The sequence below is a fragment of the Rhinatrema bivittatum genome, chromosome 1, assembly GCF_901001135.1.
Source record: "Rhinatrema bivittatum chromosome 1, aRhiBiv1.1, whole genome shotgun sequence".
NCBI classification, from domain to species: Eukaryota; Metazoa; Chordata; class Amphibia; order Gymnophiona; family Rhinatrematidae; genus Rhinatrema; species Rhinatrema bivittatum.
The window spans coordinates 561702971-561723697 of NC_042615.1; the positions used below are offsets into that span (position 1 = coordinate 561702971).

Consider the following 20727-nt stretch of genomic DNA (forward strand, 5'->3'; position numbering starts at 1 on the left):
GGCAAGAATCCCTTCCGCCACTGTCGAGTTAGCTCCTGCATCTTTGCCAGCACCACAAGTTCAAAGCTCACGAGCTGGCACTTCCTGCTGATCTTGGAATATCAGCAACATTAAGTGCTAGCTTATGACTATTGAACTAATTCGCAATTCTGGCACAGATACAGGAACATGCCCAATAGTGCCGAATGGGAGTCTTGCCACTCAGATTTAGCTGGAGAAGCAAGGGGAATGGATGCTGGAAGGGGAGAGAAAAACCAGAGGGAAGTGGATGGTGTTAGTGGGAAAGCAGCTGGGATGTATATTATGGAGAGGGAAAGGGGAAGAGGAGAATGTGTAGCAATCATTTTTTTCTCATTAGATCTGATGCTGAGGAACTGTTGAACTGTGATGCTCTTTTGGTCAAGACTAGGGATAACAATAATTATTCTTTCCTACTTTTGTATGGACCCCCAATAGTAAATCAGTCTTATCAACGGGAGATCTTGGGACTTATTTCTGCAATCTCAATTATGTTTTCCAATCTTGTGGTTTTAGAGTATGATCAACAAAGAACTAACAAAACTTTCTAATGTGTACAGAGATTTGGGCTTCCTTCAACATGTTAAATTTTCCTGTCTATAAATAGGGCACAGTCTGGACCTAGTTTTCATGCTGGGTGACGATTGGCTGTTTAATTATTCTTTTGCTTGCTCTGGATTGATCAGTGTTTTGAGTTCATAGGAAAATATCAGAAAGAAATAAGATAAATACTAAAGATATAAACCTCAAGGTCTCATCTGCATTGCTTCCTTTCTAGACAATTTTACTGATGTGTACATTGATACCCAGGTCCAGTTTTGGAATTCAGTTCGGTCCTCAGCCTTAGATAAGGTAGCACTTGTCCAAGCTCATATTTGTTTTCACCTTTCACAAGTTGCCCTGATTTCACTCTGGGTTAACCCTACTACAGCAACAGTGTTGACATCTTGAGAAAAAAAATGGTGGAAATCCAGAGTTCGGGTACCTATAAAGTCAATCATTAAAATAAAAAAAGGTTTTGTTTTTTTCTCAAAACAAAAAAAAAAAAAAAGAAAATTAAACCAATTATATAAATTACTTTAAAATTTAATATTTAGTAAATCAAAAGTTCCAAAACCTAAAGTACCCTAGCAACCAATTCTTTTGCTGAGTTTTCTGGAAAAAAGATTTTAGAAATTGAAAAAAAAATAAAAATCTCTCGCTGGCACCCTTTCTAAAAGATACAGACTATTTTTTTTCAAGGTGAAAACTGTTCCACTAGCATTTTTGGTCCTAAATTTTTTTTTTTTTTTTTTAATAAAGCTTCTAAGTTTACATTGTTAAAAATTCTGTCTGAATGCAATGCTACTACCTCTAGGCTAAACCCTTTAACGCTAATTAAGAATTCAGATGTTTTATTCCTTACTTAATTTTGATAATTAAAACCAGCTTAGAATGTAGTTCCATCTTCTCTTAAAAAGACTCAGATCTTTCCTCATATTAAAAAGTAGGGATGTGCATTCATTTAAAAAAAAAAGGGAAATGAAACTACATTTCCTATTTGGTTTTATAACTTTTTTAAACAAAGAGTAGAAAAACCAATGAGATTTTTTTGGGGTTGTTTGTTTGATTTTGAAAAATCCTCAGTCCACCATCCAAACATTGTTGGCAACAGGAAACAAAACGGCACCCTTTGCTCAGGAGGAAGATGCAAAAGAGATGTAATTCCAGTACCTCCTCCAAGCAGAGGAAGTCATTTGAAGATGACAGAAAAGGATGTCTGTAGGCCTGGACCTAGGCATTGGGACTCAACCTCTAGGCCGAACCCCAGCATTGAGCCTGGGTCTAGGCTGAATTTCAGCCTTGGCGTTGGGACCTGGCCTTAGGCCAAGGCTGCTGCGACAGGACCTGGCTGTGGTCTGGATTGAGGCCTCCGTGATGGATCCTGACCGCTGGGCTGTGCCACAGCATTGGGCCTGGGCCTGGCAACAGTCAGCCGCATTGTCGGGACCCCACATGGATGGGTTAAGTTTGGGCCAGGGAGGTTCCTGGTCCTGGCAATTTTTGGGGGTGGGAGAGAGGGGGGAAGGGTAAGGAACCCCCCCAAAAGGAAACTTTTTTTTCTCCCTGCCCATTTCTATTAACAAGAGATGACTGGATCCAGCTGGGCTGAGTCATTGTTGACCCAAGTATAAATTTAACAGTTTTGTTTAAGGTGATGGAAAATTAATTTTTAAACAATTATCTGACATTTTAGATAAGACATAGCGTTCACTAGCTCAGGTTCGTATGGCACCCACTCAAATTTATTATGTTTAAGCCCATTAGCAACCCTTATTCAATCCTTTGGTATGGACTGCTTTATATTTGGTGATGCTAGTCAACTTCTGACATGACGGAGTTGTAGAATCCAGATATCTCTAATTTAGAAATCTGCTTAGACTCATTTATTTTATATTCCATCATGCCACACAATTAGCTGATCATCAACTAAAGCTGAATCCAGCACAATCAGTGGCTTTATGAGTTGCAAGATGTGATCACCCTCTCCTGATGCGGAATTAACTAATCACTCAAGTTGCTGCTGTGGTGTGATCTTTCCATTATCTACATGTTCAACAAGTATCTAAATTTTTTGACCTTCAAAAGGCCTTGTTCATGCCCTTATTTCCAGTCTGGATTACTATAATATTCTTTATCAGGGTTGTACAGATGGTTTTATTGAGATGTTTGTAACTTATATAGTGACTGGAGGTCCTTCAAGAGTTCTTTAGGGCAACTAATAAAGAACTCTTGAAGGACCTCCGGTCACTTTCTTTTTTTGTTCCTCACGGCTTTTCTTGATCGCCTTCCTCTCTGTTTTCTGTAACTTATATAGAAATCTGCAGCTAAAATACACTCGAGCTAAAAGATTTGACCATGTAACACCCCCTTATTAGTTGATTTACATTGGTTAGCTGTTGTCCAAATATGATTTAAAATCTTGGGTTTGTTTTCAAATGTGTGCATGGAGGGAGTCATTCAGACTTACCAATTTCATAACCACCCTGCCAGGTTTCTCAAGTCCTCACAGTTGAACCTGCTGCTTGTTCCTCTGCCTTCCAAGATCAGACTGTAGTCTACATGACATTCAGCAATTAGCCCTATGATGCTGGAATGCTCTAACTCATCAGCATAGAAAAGAAAATTAAGCCCTGGCTTTTTATTCAAGTCTGACATTTAACTCTTTAATTTTTAGCATTACAGTATTTATTTTAAATATGGTCTGTATTTGGCTTTATTCTGTTAGTCCAGTTATTTTATTTTCTTGGTTTAACTTAAGACCAGTTTTGTCTTTGATTAATGTGTATTTCAGATGTATGATTATGTATTTCCTCTGCACTCAGGTAGGCCAATCCACACAAGCGGGATATGCACCTCTACCAGTAGCTAGATATGGAGGAAAAGCTGATGTCACAGACATAGTCCTGCACCATCATCAGCCTGCCAGTATTCTCCATCTCCAGATGGTCGATCTGCATCTCCCTACTGGGGATTGGTTGTAGTAAAGTGGAAAATTTGAGAAGTTGAATAGCATCGCTTGCCTCATGAAGTGACACTGGTGGATCCCTCCCTCAGTTGAGTGCCTTGAGTCCAGCAGCCTTTTCGGGGGGTGGGGGAGTGGTTGAAGGATGACTGAGGCTCAGCAGTGAAAGCCTTCATAGGAGATCCATTTGTGCTCTCAGCCAGGGAGGGCTAAGGTTAGGTTAAAAAAAAAGATGAAGAAAGAGTAAGGAGATCTTATTTCCCCTATCTTGTCCTTACTCGGCAGTGATGGCTGGTGTCTTTGCCTTCTTCCCCTCTCTCTTCTCTGGGGAGTTTAGTGAAGTGCGGAGGTGGAGCAGGCTCAGCAGATTGAGCAGGCTTTGGCTAGGCCCCACTCCCAGGCTTATTCTCTTCTGGTTGCATGGTAGGCAGTGGCATTTTCGCTCACTTGCATGTGCACTCTCATTGCACGGTGACGTAGTGACAGCAGGCACAGGCGTGCCTATTTGTGCGCACAAGGGTGCGGCCTATGTTTGTATATGTACTTTTGCAGCCTGCTGGTCGTGCGTATTGATTACTTATCTGAGCGTGTAGTGAGCCACGTATTGACTGCATCTCTTATTTTGGACATGCAAAAAACTGGTATGGGGCAGACAAGCCACCTCATCTCCCATTGTCTGACATCCCACTCCTAACCCCCTAACAATTCACCACATCTCCTTCTCAGTCCCCCCCCACTCAGATTTAATAATGCTCTTTAGTGTAACCCAGTGCTACTTTCATACTTTTTTTTTTTTTAACCAGCAGCTCAATCAGAACCTGGGCTGGGATACTTGTTATATTTATTACAAGCCCTAACTTGCCAGCACAGAAGTTAGAAGTCTCCAATCATACATCTCTCACAACAATAAAATACACCTTTGTCACATTACAAGCTTAATAAACCTCATCCCCATACCATCCATCAGCAAATTTAGTAAAAAAACACAAAAAACTTCCAAGCCAAAAACAGAAATCCTGTTTCCTCATCCAACAAATGTCTTCACAAAAAGCCTTGCGCCTTTATTTACAACTACCCATGGATTTTTCCTTTATTTTAAATCCTGCCCTCCCCCAACATCCCTGGTCGGGTCATGACAGTGACCGTCTTAGGCTGGGAGCCATGGGCTCCTTCCAGAAACCTGCAATCACGGACCCTGAATCCAGCCATCAGGTGTCCCCGACTAGGGTACTGAACTGTGGAGGGCGTGTTCAAAGCTCCCATCTCCTACCTGTTAGTAATTTCTCTAGACTACCACACACTGGACAGATTTAGGAGCCATGATTGCAGATATCTGGAAGGAATCACGTGGCCAATACCAGCTTTGACACCGCACTCCCCAACTCAGTTTATACACCCTCAAAAATGCCACCACACCCTTCACACACCCCCGGCTTGATATGGGCCCTTCCAGCACCGCTCTTTCTAAAGCAAAAACCGTGCCAACCACCTCCACCTTGCTGCTCCTCCAAAAAAAACCCACAACAGATAAGAAAATAGCAGAATTTACTTTGATTTTGTGTTTAGTGCCAGTATAAGCAAAGAAATGGGCAATAGTAAATATATTCAAAAGAAAATCCTGCCATATAACTATAGACACAGATGGGAGGTGGCTGCCAGCAGGGCCTTCTTAAACACCACACATACACAAAGAGAGAGGCAAAAATTTATTTCTTTTTTAAAAAAAGGCAACAAAAATTTAAGACTTGCAATTTAAAGATAAAGGAAAAACTACCAGCATTAAATGTATGTACATATATATATATATATCTATATATATACACAAACACACATATAGAACCCACTTAAATGACATGCTCTTAAGGACAGAGAAATGGGACATAGTCCCTCACAGCAATTTTGAATTATAATCAGATTTTAAAAGTCAATGAAAAACTTTGCTTCCATGTTTTTATTATACTTCCATGTTAAGGAACAATTTCCCCCGATGCTGACTTTTAAAAGTGGAATGCCATTTCCCTTGCAGAAACGAGTGATCGTGGCCATGCAGCATTATCTTATTTTTACATTTTCTCGGGTTTTTTTCCCTCTCTGTGGTGGCAAGACCCTCCCTACCTGAGATGACCTGCTTCAGAGCTTAAAAAAAAAAGGAATTTCCCATTACGGTTCTAATGCAACTGCAAAAGATTTCCAGTAAATAAGCTTTGGAAACAGTCAGGGAAAACAAAAACAGCTTTGTCTATTTTCCTTCAGCCCTTTCTCCTCATCGAAGAAATCTCGCAATCTGCACAGCATAAAATGAACCACGCTCTTTACCTTGCCGCTCTAAATCTTGAGTGCATTTTGTTAATTTTTCTGTACCTTGTTGAATTAAAAAAAAAAAAAAAAAGCAGAATGAAATGGAGCCAGAAGGGAGGCCCTCAATTTTTCAAAACACCTCGAGCTGCCAAGGTGCCCTGTGAGTGCTGCAATGCACGGGCATGCAGCTTGATGCTGGGAAACGCTGCAGATTGTTTTGGAGCAGCAATAGACACAGAAATGTTTCAGGCCTTGAAAAGAGAAAAAAAATGCTACCTGCTTACAAAAAAGGTTTGAAAAGTAAAAAAAACAAACAAAACAATAAAAAAATAGTGATAACACACATTCTCTACATATTTTGTGAAGTGATGGGAATAAATGGTGAAATGACACCCCTATGGCTTCACAGCATCAACAAAGGGGAGGGTCAAATTTACCATCAGTGCCATCCAGAGACACAGCAGGAACTCTTCCTACGAAAAGGAGTTCTGCCTAATTTAAGAGAACCAAAAGTGTGGTGAATGCAAGAAATGCCAGACCCCCAAAATCCAATTTAGATGCCACCACTGTTTGTGAAATAGCACCCCACCTTCCCTCAAAACACACTTTCAGGAAACGTTTCCTTTAAGTGAATGCACCAAAAGAGCTGCTGGTACAAACGTCCCTGTCCCTGGCATTGGACATCTTGCAGACTGACAGAGGTAGCCTTCTTGTGCAGGAACCGCAGGACAGCTTCACTGTACTGGACCATCTCTCTCTCTTCTAAAAAGGCACTCACATTGTTTCCATTTAAGAGATAAACACCACAGCATTAAATCCCTCCAAGTTAGCCACGTTGCTTCCTTCTCTCCCACCCACAACAAAATATAAAGTTAAACAAAAAAGGTAAGGTGAAAGAACATGCGTGGGCATAAGAAACATTTCGGATTCAACTGCAGGTCCCTTTTGAGAAGAATCAAAGTCCCTGAAAACATCCATACATATAAAACATTTCAGAGCTGAACAGAGCTCCCCAGTGGCAGTATTAAGCAGCACATTTCAGGTATGAGAAAAGTTTGGAAAATGGAGAAAGTATACCAGCCTTTCAACAGCTTTAAAAAGAAAAAGAAAACAAAAGCAACATTTCACGGTTAAAAAGTAGAAAGATCATTTACATAAAACCAGTGTGTGGCAGTGAGCAGAAACACTTTTTGTTTTCAGAAAATTTATAAATTAAAGAGAATGCATATTCAGATGCCACACTTTTATAAACTATTTGAGTTTTTTTTTTTTTTTTTTAATTAAAAAAAAAGTCCTTAAGCAGCAGGAAAGATCCCATCCATGTGGACAGCTGTGCTCACCGCGACACTACAGAGCTAATAGAATTATAGGATGTCCCACTGTTGCAGCTCGATGCATAGGCCTCCTGGACGTTAGCATCTAAGTTTACTCTGAACACAGGCAAGGCTCTCAGTATGAAGTCTGCTGCATCCCTGCGCCCCAGCTCCCTCAGCTTGGACATTAGAAGAACCACTGTACTCTCCGGGGAGCTGCTCCATTCCTGCAGCAGCACGCCAACTGGGCTCGTGAGGAAATCCTTCCTAGCATCACTGTTTGAATTGTATTTTGCAACAAGGTCAGGAAGGCCAAGGTTCATAGCAAGAAGGCACCAGTCTTTGCCCATGGGGTCAGGGGGATCCAGCAGGCGGCTTAGTTTTCTTCTCGTCAGGACATTAAGCTCCGAGGCATGAATGTCCGTCCCTAGGCTTCCTTGGGAATAGATATCCAGGCACCCAAAGCAGAGAATGCTGCTAAAACTCTCTTTGTAGCCAGCCATCGTATTTGTTAGTGAGGTTTCTTTTTGGGCTTGAGCACGGAAAAAGTCTCTTGGCTGGTAAATCATTACCGGTTCGTGACGTTCCCTCAGCTGCTGAGGGCTGAGGTAATGTTTCACAGTTAGAAGTCCTGGCAAAGTGGTGGCCAATAAATTATCAATGATGCTACACACAGAATCAAGGAGTAAACAACACTTAATTTTCTCAGTCTCCAGTCCGCGGACTTGGACCTCAATACCCTGGCCATGGTTGACCAGTAACACTAACACCTCAGCTCCTCTGTTTGCAATTTTAGATCCATTTACCCATAGGCGTATGTCTGCATCGCCCTCGCCATTCTGCTGATGGATCCACCTGCATAGATTCACTTGGACTTTGTGGAAAACTCCGCAGGGGAAAGGAGTAAGGTGCTCAACAGGAACAATCCTGACTCCTCCGTAGATCATCGCCTCTTCCTCTTCATCTGTCCAAGATCTGTGCAGGCTGTCTGTTTTGATCAAAGCAGGAACATCGACCATCATTCCACTGCTAAGATCTCGGGCGCAGATGTCCATAGCATCCAAAATCTGTACCAGTTCTTCCACATCACTGTCCGGAACCAATCGCTGGATGTCCTCCATTGTATACCGACCCCGGTAGTGATGCAAGGCTTTCGGGTTCTCCACAGATAGGAGTCGTCCAAGAACACTGGAACAGAGCCAACGAGGATCCAGGAGCACCACATCTTGAACGGTTTCACTCTGCATGATGTTAATCTGTGCATTAAAGAATGAGAAAAAGGGAACGCATGTGTTATTTATCATGCAGATGAACTAGGAAGGGTTTGTTATTCTTATTACAGTATTCATGGGTCACGATTGAAGTAATTGTGAGAGAGAAAGCACATTTTACTTCTATCTGAAATGATTACTACAAGTAACATACCACATCAAAATAAAACCAACTCTCTCCTTCCCTCAGTTGGTTGGGGGGAGAAAAGTCGCCATCCCAAAACTTATTAGATGATAACCAATTTTTTAAATATAAAGAAATCCAATTTTAAAAGTAATTTTAACTGTATTCCCAGTAATAAAGAGAAATTACTACTTACCTGATCATTTCCTTTTCTTTAGGACAATCAGATGAATCCAGAACAAGTTGGGTATGCCCCTCTACCAGCAGATGGAGACGGAGCAAATTGATGTCTCAGTATATATGCCCCTGCAGTGACATCAGCCTGCCATTATTTCCTTCAAAAGCAACTGTGGACAGACTAGCAAAACTCAATTAAACAGATAAACATTTCAATACTCAGCCAACAGGCAATACTGAGCTCAGACAAAAATGTATTAGCACTTGTCTAGGACTATTTACCAGTAATCTCTATAAAACATAGCCATGGAGGAGGGCCATAATACAACCATTTGGCAGTCAAGGGAGGGAAGCTAGATTCATCTGACTGTCCTAAAGAAAAGGGAATTATCAGGTAAGTAGTAATTTCTCATTTCTTAGCATCCAGTCAGAGGAATCAAGAACAAGTGGGATGTACCCAAGCTATTCCCGAACAGGGCGAAGGGCTGCCTGTCTTCCACTCAAAACTGCATGTGCAAAGGCGGTGTCCTCCCGGGCTTGCACATCCAGACCTGGGAAAGTGTGTAATGAGGACCACTTCGTAGCTCAGCAAATATCGACGCGAAAAGACAATTTCACTTCTGCCCATGACACTGCTTGAGCTCTAGTGGAATAAGCCCTGACCTGAGTAAGAAAACTGCTTCCCAGTATCAACATATGCAGCCTTGACTACTTCCTTAATCCAGTGAGCTATGGTAGCCAGCAAGGCCAGCTCTCCCTTGCTAGTACCGCCGTGAAGGTCAGCAGGTGATCCGTCTTCTATAAAGGCTTAGTAATCTCCAGATACCAGATGATATGGCTCTTGACATCCAAGGGTTGCAGCAGATGATACTCCTCTACATCTTTCTCTTTGTCCAGAGAGGGCAAGGAGATGGACTGATTCAAGTGAAAGTTAGTGACCACTTTTGGTAGAAAAGGAACAGTATGCAGCTGTACCGCCCCAGGAGAAACCCAGAGGATTGACTTCCAGCAAGATAAGGCCTGTAGTTCAGAAACCCTACGCGCAGAACAATGTTGGGTTCCATATTAGGTGCTACAACCCAAGAAAGAGATCTAGGTGTCATAGTGGATAACACATTGAAATAGTCGGTACAGTGTGCTGCGGCAGTCAAAAAAGCAAACAGAATGTTGGGAATTATTAGAAAAGGAATGGTGAATAAAACGGAAAATGTCATAATGCCTCTGTATCGCTCCATGGTGAGACCGCACCTTGAATACTGTGTACAATTCTGGTCGCCACATCTCAAAAAAGATATAATTGCGATGGAGAAGGTACAGAGAAGGGCTACCAAAATGATAAGGGGAATGGAACAACTCCCCTATGAGGAAAGACTAAAGAGGTTAGGACTTTTCAGCTTGGAGAAGAAACGACTGAGGGGGGATATGATAGAGGTGTTTAAAATCATGAGAGGTCTAGAACGGGTAGATGTGAATCGGTTATTTACTCTTTCGGATAATAGAAAGACTAGAGGGCACTCCATGAAGTTAGCATGTGGCACATTTAAAACTAATCGGAGAAAGTTTTTTTTTACTCAACGCACAATTAAACTCTGGAATTTGTTGCCAGAGAATGTGGTTAGTGCAGTTAGTATAGCTGTGTTTAAAAAAGGATTGGATAAGTTCTTGGAGAAGTCCATTACCTGCTATTAAGTTCACTTAGAGAATAGCCACTGCCATTAGCAATGGTAACATGGAATAGACTTAGTTTTTGGGTACTTGCCAGGTTCTTATGGCCTGGATTGGCCACTGTTGGAAACAGAATGCTGGGCTTGATGGACCCTTGGTCTGACCCAGTATGGCATTTTCTTATGTTCTTATGTTCTTAAGTAGCCAGCAAGTCTAGAAACAGGAGACCCCAGCGATCCAGAATCATCTGAAACACCTCGTTTGATAGAGCCCATTCTCCTGGGTCCAGATTTTCCCTGCTGAGAAAGTCTGCTCTTACATTGTCTTTTCCTGCTACATGCGAGGCTGAGATCATCTGGAGATGTAGTTTGGCCTGTTGCATAAGCTGATCTTTTCCTGTGACACTTGTTGGCTTCTTGGTTCCTCCTGCTGATTTATGAAAGCTACAGTTGTTACGTTGTTCGACATTATCTGGACCACTCGACCATGTAGCCCGACGCTGAACTGCAAACATGCCAGCCAGACTGCCCTGACTTCCAAACGACTGATGTTCCAGGGGGACTCTTTTGCATCCCAGGGCCCTTGTGCTGTCAGCTCCTGACAGTGAGCTCCCCAACCATGGAGGCTCACATCCATCGTCTGTACTAGCTAGTCTGGTGGTGCTAGGAAAATTCCTTTCCTTAGATGATCCGACTGTAGCCACAACTGCAGTCAGGAGGAGACCTCCATTAGCAGATGGGACCGAATCTAGCAGTCCAGAGACTGCGGGTTCCACCAAGACAACAGGAAGCACTGAAGCAGATGCATATGCACTCTCACCCACGGTGCCACTTCCAGAGTTGCCACCATTAAACCAAGTCTCTCGTTTGGCTTCCGGCACACAGTGATCTGTTGTGGCAGCAGGACATGCTAGAGAGATAACATTCCTGGATGGAATAAATGATAGCTTTATGGAGCAATTGGTTCAGGAACCAACGAAAGAGGGAGCAATTTTAGATCTAATTCTCAGTGGAGCACAGGACTTGGTGAGAGAGGTAACGGTGGTGGGGCCGCTTGGCAATAGTGATCATATGATCAAATTTGATTTAATGACTGGAAGAGGAACAGTGTGCAAATCCACAGCTCTCATGCTAAACTTTCAAAAGGGAAACTTTGATAAAATGAGAAAAATTGTTAGAAAAAAAACTGAAAGGAGCAGCTACAAAAATAAAAAATGTCCAAGAGGTGTGGTCATTGTTAAAAAAAAAATACAATTCTAGAAGCACAGTCCAGATATATTCCACACATTAAGAAAGGTGGAAAGAAGGCAAAACGATTACCGGCATAGTTAAAAGGGGAGGTGAAAGAAGCTATTTTAGCCCAAAGATCTTCATTCAAAAATTGGAAGAAGGATCCAACAGAAGAAAATAGGATAAAGCATAAACGTTGGCAAGTTAAATATAAGACATTGATAAGACAGGCTAGGAGAGAATTTGAAAAGAAGTTGGCTGTAGAGGCAAAAATGCACAGTAAAAACATTTAAAAATATATCTGAAGCAGAAAGCCTGTGAGGGAGTCAGTTGGACCATTAGATGATCGAGGGGTTAAAGGGGCACTTAGAGAAGATAAGGCCATCGCAGAAAGATTAAATGATTTCTTTGCTTCGGTGTTTACTGAAGAGGATATTGGAGAGTTACCCGTAATGGAGAAGGTTTTCATGGGTAATGATTCAGATGGACTGAATGAAATCACGGTGAACCTAGAAGATGTGGTAGACCTGATTGACAAACTGAAGAGTAGTAAATCACCTGGACCGGATGGTATACACCCCAGAGTTCTGAAGGAACTAAAAAATGAAATTTCAGACCTATTAGTAAAAATTTGTAACCTGTCATTAAAATCATCCATTGTACCTGAAGACTGGAGGATAGCAAATGTAACCCCAATATTTAAAAAGGGCTCCAGGGGCGATCCGGGAAACTACAGACCAGTTAGCCTGACTTCAGTGCCAGGAAAAATAGTGGAAAGTGTTCTAAACATCAAAATCACAGAACATATAGAAAGGCATGGTTTAATGGAACAAAGTCAGCATGGCTTTACCCAGAGCAAGTCTTGCCTCACAAGTCTGCTTCACTTTTTTGAAGGAGTTAACAAACATGTGGATAAAGGTGAACCGGTAGATGTAGTATACTTGGATTTTCAGAAGGCGTTTGACAAAGTTCCTCATGAGAGGCTTCTAGGAAAAGTAAAAAGTCATGGGATAGGTGGTGATATCCTTTCATGGATTGCAAACTGGCTAAAAATCAGGAAACAGAGTAGGATTAAATGGACAATTTTCTCAGTGGAAGGGAGTGGGGACAGTGGAGTGCCTCAGGGATCTGTAGTGGGACCCTTACTTTTCAATATATTTATAAATGATCTGGAAAGATTGGTCTCCCCTGCTTTCCATGTACAGCACCCAATGTTGTCCTGTAACTCAAGACTGCTGGTGCTTCCTTCTGTGCCTGCTGGCAAAAGTTTGCCCCCGCCTCCTGATGTGCTGTGCAACTCCCACCCCTTGATGCAGCCTGTTTCTCCTGCTCCACAGGCCTGAACTGCTGGAGCTAACCCATGTGACCAACACCGCTACTGCAACTGCTGCTGCCATAGGCAGACTTAACTATGTCAGATACTTTTGCTGCCAGTGCACCCAATCTCCTCCACTCTGTGGGGCTGATGTCAGAGCCAATGCTACTGGCGGCCCGATATCGGGACCCCACACTCCATAGCTGGCTTTGTTCCTTCCTGCCACAGAGTCATGTCTCAGGGAGTCTTCTCCTGCATCACAGGCCTGCAACCCTAAAAATAAGTGGTGGGTCAGCATGGCTCTAGCCCCCATGTTTGCTAAGTCTCACTAGCTCTTAAGGGGGCTCCACTCATCTGTCAGTTAAAACAACCAACAACTAAAATCCTCTTAAAAAAAAACACCTTCATCTTGGATCACATGAACTGTTGATGGCAGTAGACTGGTAAGAGCAGTTTGGTGTTACAGGCAGTAATAGGAGGCAGGAGAAATAAGCCAAGCATGAGGTGGGGGAAGGTTTGAGGAGAGCAAGGACAGGGGCTGTTTTATGCAGGGCAGGATCTTGAAAGGGGGTGGGGGGGGGGCAGCACAGTCCAGCCATAATCACCCCAGGGAGACAGGGTGTGTAGGCTCTGTGTCTGCCTTTTCAGCAAGGGGCACGTCCTTTTATTTACTTTAAATATTTGTGCTAAGTGGTAATATAAAGCATCAGTAAACAAATAAAGCACAAATGAAACAAAACACCAATAAATACATTAAAACAGAAAAAACCAAAATAAAATTACTAGCCAATACTCTGATGGTCTAAACAGTAAACAAATCCCATATTACATTTCAAACAAAGCCTTTAAGTAGCAGTGATAATACCCTGGGATGTTGCACTGTTTGCAACATGGAGCTCACCCCCCAGATTTCACTTTACCCTCTAAACTGACAGAGAAGGGACTGGAGTAGGTATGGTCTAGCCCCAGGCCCCGGGTGTGGGTTGTCGCTCTCTCCCTTTCCTACCATGTCACATTCTGGAGCTGTCCCTCCTGGTTGCAGCACTCCCTACGTCAGGCCCATGATATAAGTGCACTGGTCCATGTAAAGTGGCTCAGAGCCGATGACATTCATGGCTGGCCACAAGGAGTCAGCGCTGCCAGTACAGGGAAGGGGAATGAAGATGGGACCGGTCACCGGCTGCATGGAGAGTGCAGGCCCTTCTGGTTGCTGTTGAGCCCTTTCTTTCCCTCCCTCTCCCATCCAAAGGGCCTTTCAGATGGGAGGCAGGCTGGCCCACGTTATTGCTGTGCCTGGTCTAGCTCAAGCATTAACAAATAAAAGGACAGGTCAGTCTGAACAGTTTGGGACGTACCGGTGGCAGATTCTTCTTGACATTGCACCCCCCCCCACCCAAACTTAGGGCACCCTTGAGGAGTAGCTCAAGCTTCACCCGAAGAGAACGAATCTCATGGTTTTCCAGAACGTAATACAGGTCAAGGACTGCAGCAGGTGGCGAGGGGATAGTGCCTTGTCACCCCCTGCCCCCCTAACCCCATTGAGAGAGCAAGGGATACGGTACTAACAATTTGAAAAGTAAACTAGACAAGTTTTAGATAAAAAATAGATTAGTGGGTATTATGCTGGGGAAAAATGACAAATCAAGAACTTCCGATGAGCACCATGTTTGGGGGTTGAGAAACAAGTCTTTCCATAGGTACCAGCAAATTTTCACCTTCCACTGAACGACACCGAGCTGTTAGGCAATCAGAAGAACACTGGACTCAATGGATCTGCCATTTCCTTTTCACCTAAACAATTCTCAGGCCAATGCAATCCCGTGTGCTGGCCGCAGCGCACAGCTCAACATGCGATTGCGTGTGGGTTTTGGACACGCGTCCATAACCCTCGAAGCAAAAGGGAGGTTAGTGCATTAGCTAACAGTCTCATCAACATGAATTTGCACTATTAGGTATTTTCCCCAATGCGTGCGCTCCACGCGCACATTTTTTACCCTCAAAAATTAACGCTTGCCCTGGAGCAGCCATTAATTCTTGAGGAGCCCAAAGAGTTTACAGAAAAGCAGAAAATACTGCTTTTCTGTAGTTACTCCGACTTAATATTGTGGCGACATTAAGTCGGAGGAACCGAAAAAGAACACAAAAATAAATTAAGAGTGTGCTGGTAGTCAGGATAGGAAAAGGGATGCTCAATTAACCAGCTGTGCACAAGTTAGGAAAGCGGACGCTTGTAAAATTGAGTGTCTGTTTTCCTAACCCGCTGACAATAACCTCTCCTGGGCATGGGATGCCGAGGTGCTAGGCATGCAAAACTTTCCCTAGTGCCTTTTCATAGCAGCAGACGATTTAAATATGAAATTGGGTGCCGGGAGAGGTGGATCGGCACATGTTGAGAGAGCGGGTGCTCAATCATGAGCGCTCTAACGTGCGCCAATATTGCATCGGCCTGTAACTAACCATGAACAGTATGGGTTGATTTACAAAGCAACTTAAATGTGCATAAAATCCTGCTGTGTCTCATTTGGAAAAATTAGGGGCCAGTGCGCACAACAGTTTTGTGGCGCACAGTGAGGAGAGGCATTCTAGGAGTGGAGTTGGGGCGGTGTTGTGATTTATGCAGACTTTTTTTCCCCTAAATTTTAAGTATGAGGCCAATATTCTGATGTGAAGTGTCCAGTATATTCTTATCTGGCTTATATAGGATATTCAGCAGTGTGCCTGTGCTGCTGAACATAACCAGCTAAGTCAATGGTAGCTGGATAAGTATATCCAGCTAACTTTAGAATTGCTTTCATCAATTGGTCAGATAGCACTGAAAGCTGGCATTAATCCAGCTATTTTAGCAGGAGTGCTAACTCTGTTCCGGAATGCCCCTTCCTGCACTTATACGACTAATTTTTTAGCTGGATAAAATGTTAGCCAGCTAAGTGCTGAGTGGTAAGCAATTTCAGATATTGTAACGGAGCCATTTTCCGGTGAAGTCTAAACTTAGACTGAAAAATAGTGCACAATATGGACCTCTATAAGCTAAGTTACCCTGCACAAGTTACACCCTGCTTGAAGCGTGTGTAACTGTGTGCGAGGTAATTTGTGTGTGTAGTCTGATAAGGAGGATTTTCAAAACTAATTTACACACAAGTTCACTTTGAAAATACTAGGTCACATCTAAGGGGTCGTGCATCAAAGCGCATTATGGTGTTATCGCATGCGAAAAACGCTGTAGTGCACAGCACAATGTTGAGATTACTTTCCTGATAATCTCGTTTTCCTTAGTGTAGACAGATGGACTCAGAACAAGTGGGTATAGTGTGCTCGTGCTAGCAGTTGGAGACTGATCTGACGTCAGCACGGGTACATATACCCCCACAGGAAGTGAAGCACTTCAGTAATCTTCCTTGCAAAAGCTGTTATGGATATATGTGTACTGACGATCAATGAAATAGTGAAACAGGATTCCCCTGACCGATTGATAGTAGCTGGAGACCGCCAGCATCCCAACCGGAAGGCGTGGACACCTGGCAAAGGGGACGCTCTTATGTAAGCAAATGACATGGCCTACCTTGAATCGGTGAAACCCATGTATACCGGCAGCCGGGCGGGATGCTGAGTCCATCTGTCTACACTAAGGAAAACGAGATTATCAGGTAAGTAATCTCAACATTTCCTAGCATGTAGCTAGATGGACTCAGAACAAGTGGGATGTACAAAAGCTTTACTCCCGGACTGGGCGGGAGGCTGCCTGAGGACCGCGTAAGACTGCCCTCGCAAATGCTGTGTCCTCCCTGGCCTGGACATCCAGACGGTAAAACCTGGAGAAGGTATGGAGGGAGGACCATGTCGCCGCTTTACATATTTCTGCGGGCGACAGCATCCTAGATTCCGCCCAAGATGCTGCTTGGGCTCTGGTCGAATGAGCCTTGACTTGTAGAGGTGGTGACTTCCCGGCCTCTACGTAGGCCGCTCTGATAACTTCTTTAATCCAGCGGGCGATGGTGGGCCGAGAGGCCGCTTTTCCTTGTCTTTTCCCGCTGTGAAGGACGAACAGATGGTCCGTCTTTCGTACGGCTTCTGTCATTTCCAGATATCTGGGCAGTAATCTGCCGATGTCGAGATGGCGTAGTAAACGCCCTTCTTCTGATTTCTTCAAACCTGCCGTGGTTGGCAAGGATATGGTTTGGTTGAGGTGAAATTGTGAGACTACCTTAGGCAAGAAGGATGGAACCGTGGGAAGATGGATAGCCTCTGGAGTGATCCTGAGAAAGGGGTCACGGCAGGACAGCGCCTGTAGCTCCGAGATATGGCGTGCTGAACATAGGGCCAGCAAGAACACCATCTTCAAAGTTAGAGAACGGAGAGATAGGCCCCGAAGGGGTCTGAAGGTGGATCCCGCGAGGAAACCCAAAACTATGTTGAGGTTCCTCAGAGGCACTGGCCACTTCAGTGGCGGACGAATATGCTTGACTCCTTTCAGGAAGCGAGAAACATCTGGGTGCGTGGCAATGGTCTTGCCGTCCCTCCGGGGACTGTAGCAAGACAGCGCAGCTACCTGAACCTTGATGGAGCTGAGGGAGAGACCCTTCTGAAGTCCATCCTGCAGGAAATCCAAAACAATAGGGATTGTGGTCGCATGTGGATTGGTGCCATGAGTGTCGCACCAGGCTTCAAATACTCTCCAGATCCTTACGTAGGTGAGGGATGTGGAAAACGTGCGAGCTCGGAGGAGTGTATCTATCACCTCTTTTCTTCAGCCTAGCCCTCTCAATGGCCAGACCGTAAGAGAGAATTGAGCCGGATCCTCGTGGAGGATGGGACCTTGACGTAGTAGGTCCCGGAGAGGAGGCAGGGGAAGAGGCTCCCCTGACAGCAGTCTTCTCATGTCCGCGTACCAGGGTCTTCTTGGCCAGTCTGGTGCCACTAGAAGAACTAGGCCCCGGTGCTTCTGAATCTTGTGGATAAGGGTGCCCAGCGGGGGCCACGGAGGAAAAGCGTATAGCAGGGTCCCTGGAGGCCATGGCTGAACCAGGGCGTCGATCCCGTGAGAGAACGGATCTCGCTTTCGGCTGAAGTATCTGGGTACTTGAGCATTGAACCTGTCCGCTAGTAGGTCCATGTCCGGAATCCCCCACTGATCCACAATCATCTGGAAAGCTGTTGGCGACAGCTGCCATTCCCCCGGATTTAGGCTTTCTCTGCTGAGGAAGTCTGCCGCGGTGTTGTCCCTTCCGGCAATGTGGACGGCGGAGATGTCCTGAAGATTCGCCTCTGCCCAAGCCATCAGCGGGGCTCTCTCTAGGGACACCTGTCGGCTTCTGGTTCCTCCGTCGGTTGATGTATGCCACCGTGGTGTCGTTGTTGGACATCACTCTGACTGCTCTGTTCCTCAGTCTGTGAGCAAATCGTAGGCAGGCTAACCGGACTGCCCGTGCCTCTAGGCGGTTGATGTTCCACCCCGACTCTTCTCTGTTCCACCGCCCTTGTGCGGTGAGTTCTTCGCAGTGTACTCCCCATCCGCTCAGGCTGGCATCTGTGGTGAGCAGAATCCACGTGGGGGAGGACATCTTCGACCCCCTGCTCGTGTGGTTGGACTGCAACCACCACCGTAACTGAGTCCGCACTCTGGCTGGTAGAGGTAGATGCACGGAGTAATTCCGGAAGCGGGGGCTCCATTGAGAGAGCAGGGAGCATTGTAGAGGTCTCATATGGGCCCTTGCCCAGGGTACCACTTCCAGGGTGGATGCCATGAGGCCGAGAACCTGCAGATAGTCCCAAGCTATGGGCCGGCTGGCTCCCATCAAGGAACCGGAGACGCGTCTGAAGTTTTAACCTTCTCTTGGTGGTGAGACTGACTTTGTCTGCCTGGGTGTCGAACTGGACTCCCAGGTATTCCAGTGATTGGGAAGGCTGTAGGCAACTCCTGTTTAGGTTGACTACCCATCCCAGGCTTTCCAGAAGGGCGATCACTCTGTTGGTTGCCCAATGGCTCTCCTCTCGTGATTTCGCCCTGATCAGCCAATCGTCTAGGTAGGGATGGACAAGGATTCCTTCCCATCTGAGCGCTGCTGCTACCACTACGATCACCTTGGTGAAGGTCCGCGGCGCCGTGGCTAACCCGAAGGGCAAAGCCCGGAATTGGAAGTGTCGTCCCAGAACCTTGAAGCGTAGGTAGCGCTGATGATCCGGATGGATCGGGATATGCAGGTAGGCTTCCGACAAGTCTAGGGCCGTGAGAAATTCTCCTGGCTGTACTGCGGTCTTGACTGAGCGCAGTATCGGTTGACCGACTTGAGGTCCAATACAGGCTGGAAAGTGCCCTCCTTCTTGGGTACCATTAAATAAATGGAATAATGCCCAAAATCCATTTCCCATACAGGTACTGGGATTATGGCTTTCAAGGACAGGAGCCTCGTCAGGGTAGCTTCCAATGCTGCCTTCTTGTGGATTGGACACGGAGATTCCACAAACCTGTCCGAAGGGAGATGATGGAAGTCCAGAAAATACCCCTCTCGGATGATGGCGAGGACCCACTGATCCGACGTAATCTTGACCCATCTGGGGTAGAAGAGGGTTAACCTGCCCCCTATGGCTCCGTCCCCCGGATGGATCAGCTGATTCTCATTGGGAGGCGCGGCCGGGCCCTGAACCCGAGCCGGCTCCCCTTTTGTGCTGCTTGGTCCGAAAGGACTGGTTCCTGGCCTGAGGATGGGGTGCCTGGTAGCGACTCCTATAGGGAGTGAAGCGTTGGGAGCTCCTGCCTCTGGAAGGCCTCGGAAAGGCGCGCTGGTTCCTCTTGAACCTATCTTCTAGCAGTCGAGGTATTGGAGAGGCATCCCATGTGCTGGCCAGTTTATCAAGGTCGCTGCAAACAGAAGAGAACCCCTAAAGGGCAGTCTGGTGAGGCGTGTCTTCAAGGGAGCATCGGCTGACCAATTCCATATCCAGAGCTGCCTCCTGGCAGCAACAGAGGATGAGACCCCCTTGGCTGTTGTATGGACTAGATCGGATGCGGCATCCGTGAGGAACGAGAGAGCAGACTCCATGTCTGCTGCCAGAGCATTGTTCCTAACATGTGACAAACAGGAACGCGTCACCACTGTGCAGCAGGTTGCAATCCGCAAAGCTAGAGCTGCCACCTCAAAGGTCTGTTTCAGCATGGCGTCCAGTCGCCGGTTATGAGGCTCCTTGAGGGCCACCCCCCTCAACTGGAATGGAAGTGCGCTTGACCACTGCGCTCACCAAGGCGTCCACCTGAGGGCACGCCAGCACCTCCTTGATTGCCGGGTCCAGGGGGTACATGTCCGTCAGGGCCCGACCCCCTTTGAATGCGGCCGCTGGTGCAGCCCATTCCAAATCTATCAGTTGCTGTGCCGCTTGCAAGAAGGGAAAATGACGGGCTGTAGGACGAAGACCTTCCAGCAGAGGGTTCTGCGTAGATGGCACCGTAGTGCTGGGGCCTGTAATAGCCAACTCCGCCAGGCACTGAGATACCAGGTCGGAGAGATCTTCCTTGGGAAAGAACCGCCTCATAGTACGATATGGCTCAATCCCCGAGGGAAGTTCCCCCTCCTCGGGGGGCTCGGACTCGTCCTCTGAGACATCAGGGTCCGTCTGAGCCGGACTGCCCGGAGGCGGGTGCCCACGATAAGGGCGCGAAGGTTCAGGGGCAGGATCAGCTGGAGCAGCAGGGCCTGGATGGGAAGCTGATTGCATCTGTACAAAGGCATGGATTCCCTTAAAGAGATCCACCCAGGAAATGGAAGTGGTCTCTACTCGTCGGGGTACCAGGTCCCCCGGGATCCCAGGTTGATCGAGACT

The 20727-nt window shown here is 45.6% G+C and overlaps 1 protein-coding gene across 2 annotated transcripts in view; it reads right to left on the reverse strand.

Moving 5' to 3' along the window:
* Positions 1 to 5216: 5216 nt before the first annotated feature.
* DAPK1 (death associated protein kinase 1) overlaps positions 5217 to 20727 on the reverse strand; it is a 391735-nt gene continuing 376224 nt past the window's right edge. For both annotated transcript variants that reach the window (XM_029617004.1, XM_029616996.1), the window contains one exon: positions 5217 to 8390. In XM_029617004.1, the coding sequence (XP_029472864.1) occupies positions 7158 to 8390 (1233 nt within the window). In that variant the 3' untranslated portion in view covers positions 5217 to 7157. The remainder of the gene's footprint in view (positions 8391 to 20727) is intronic.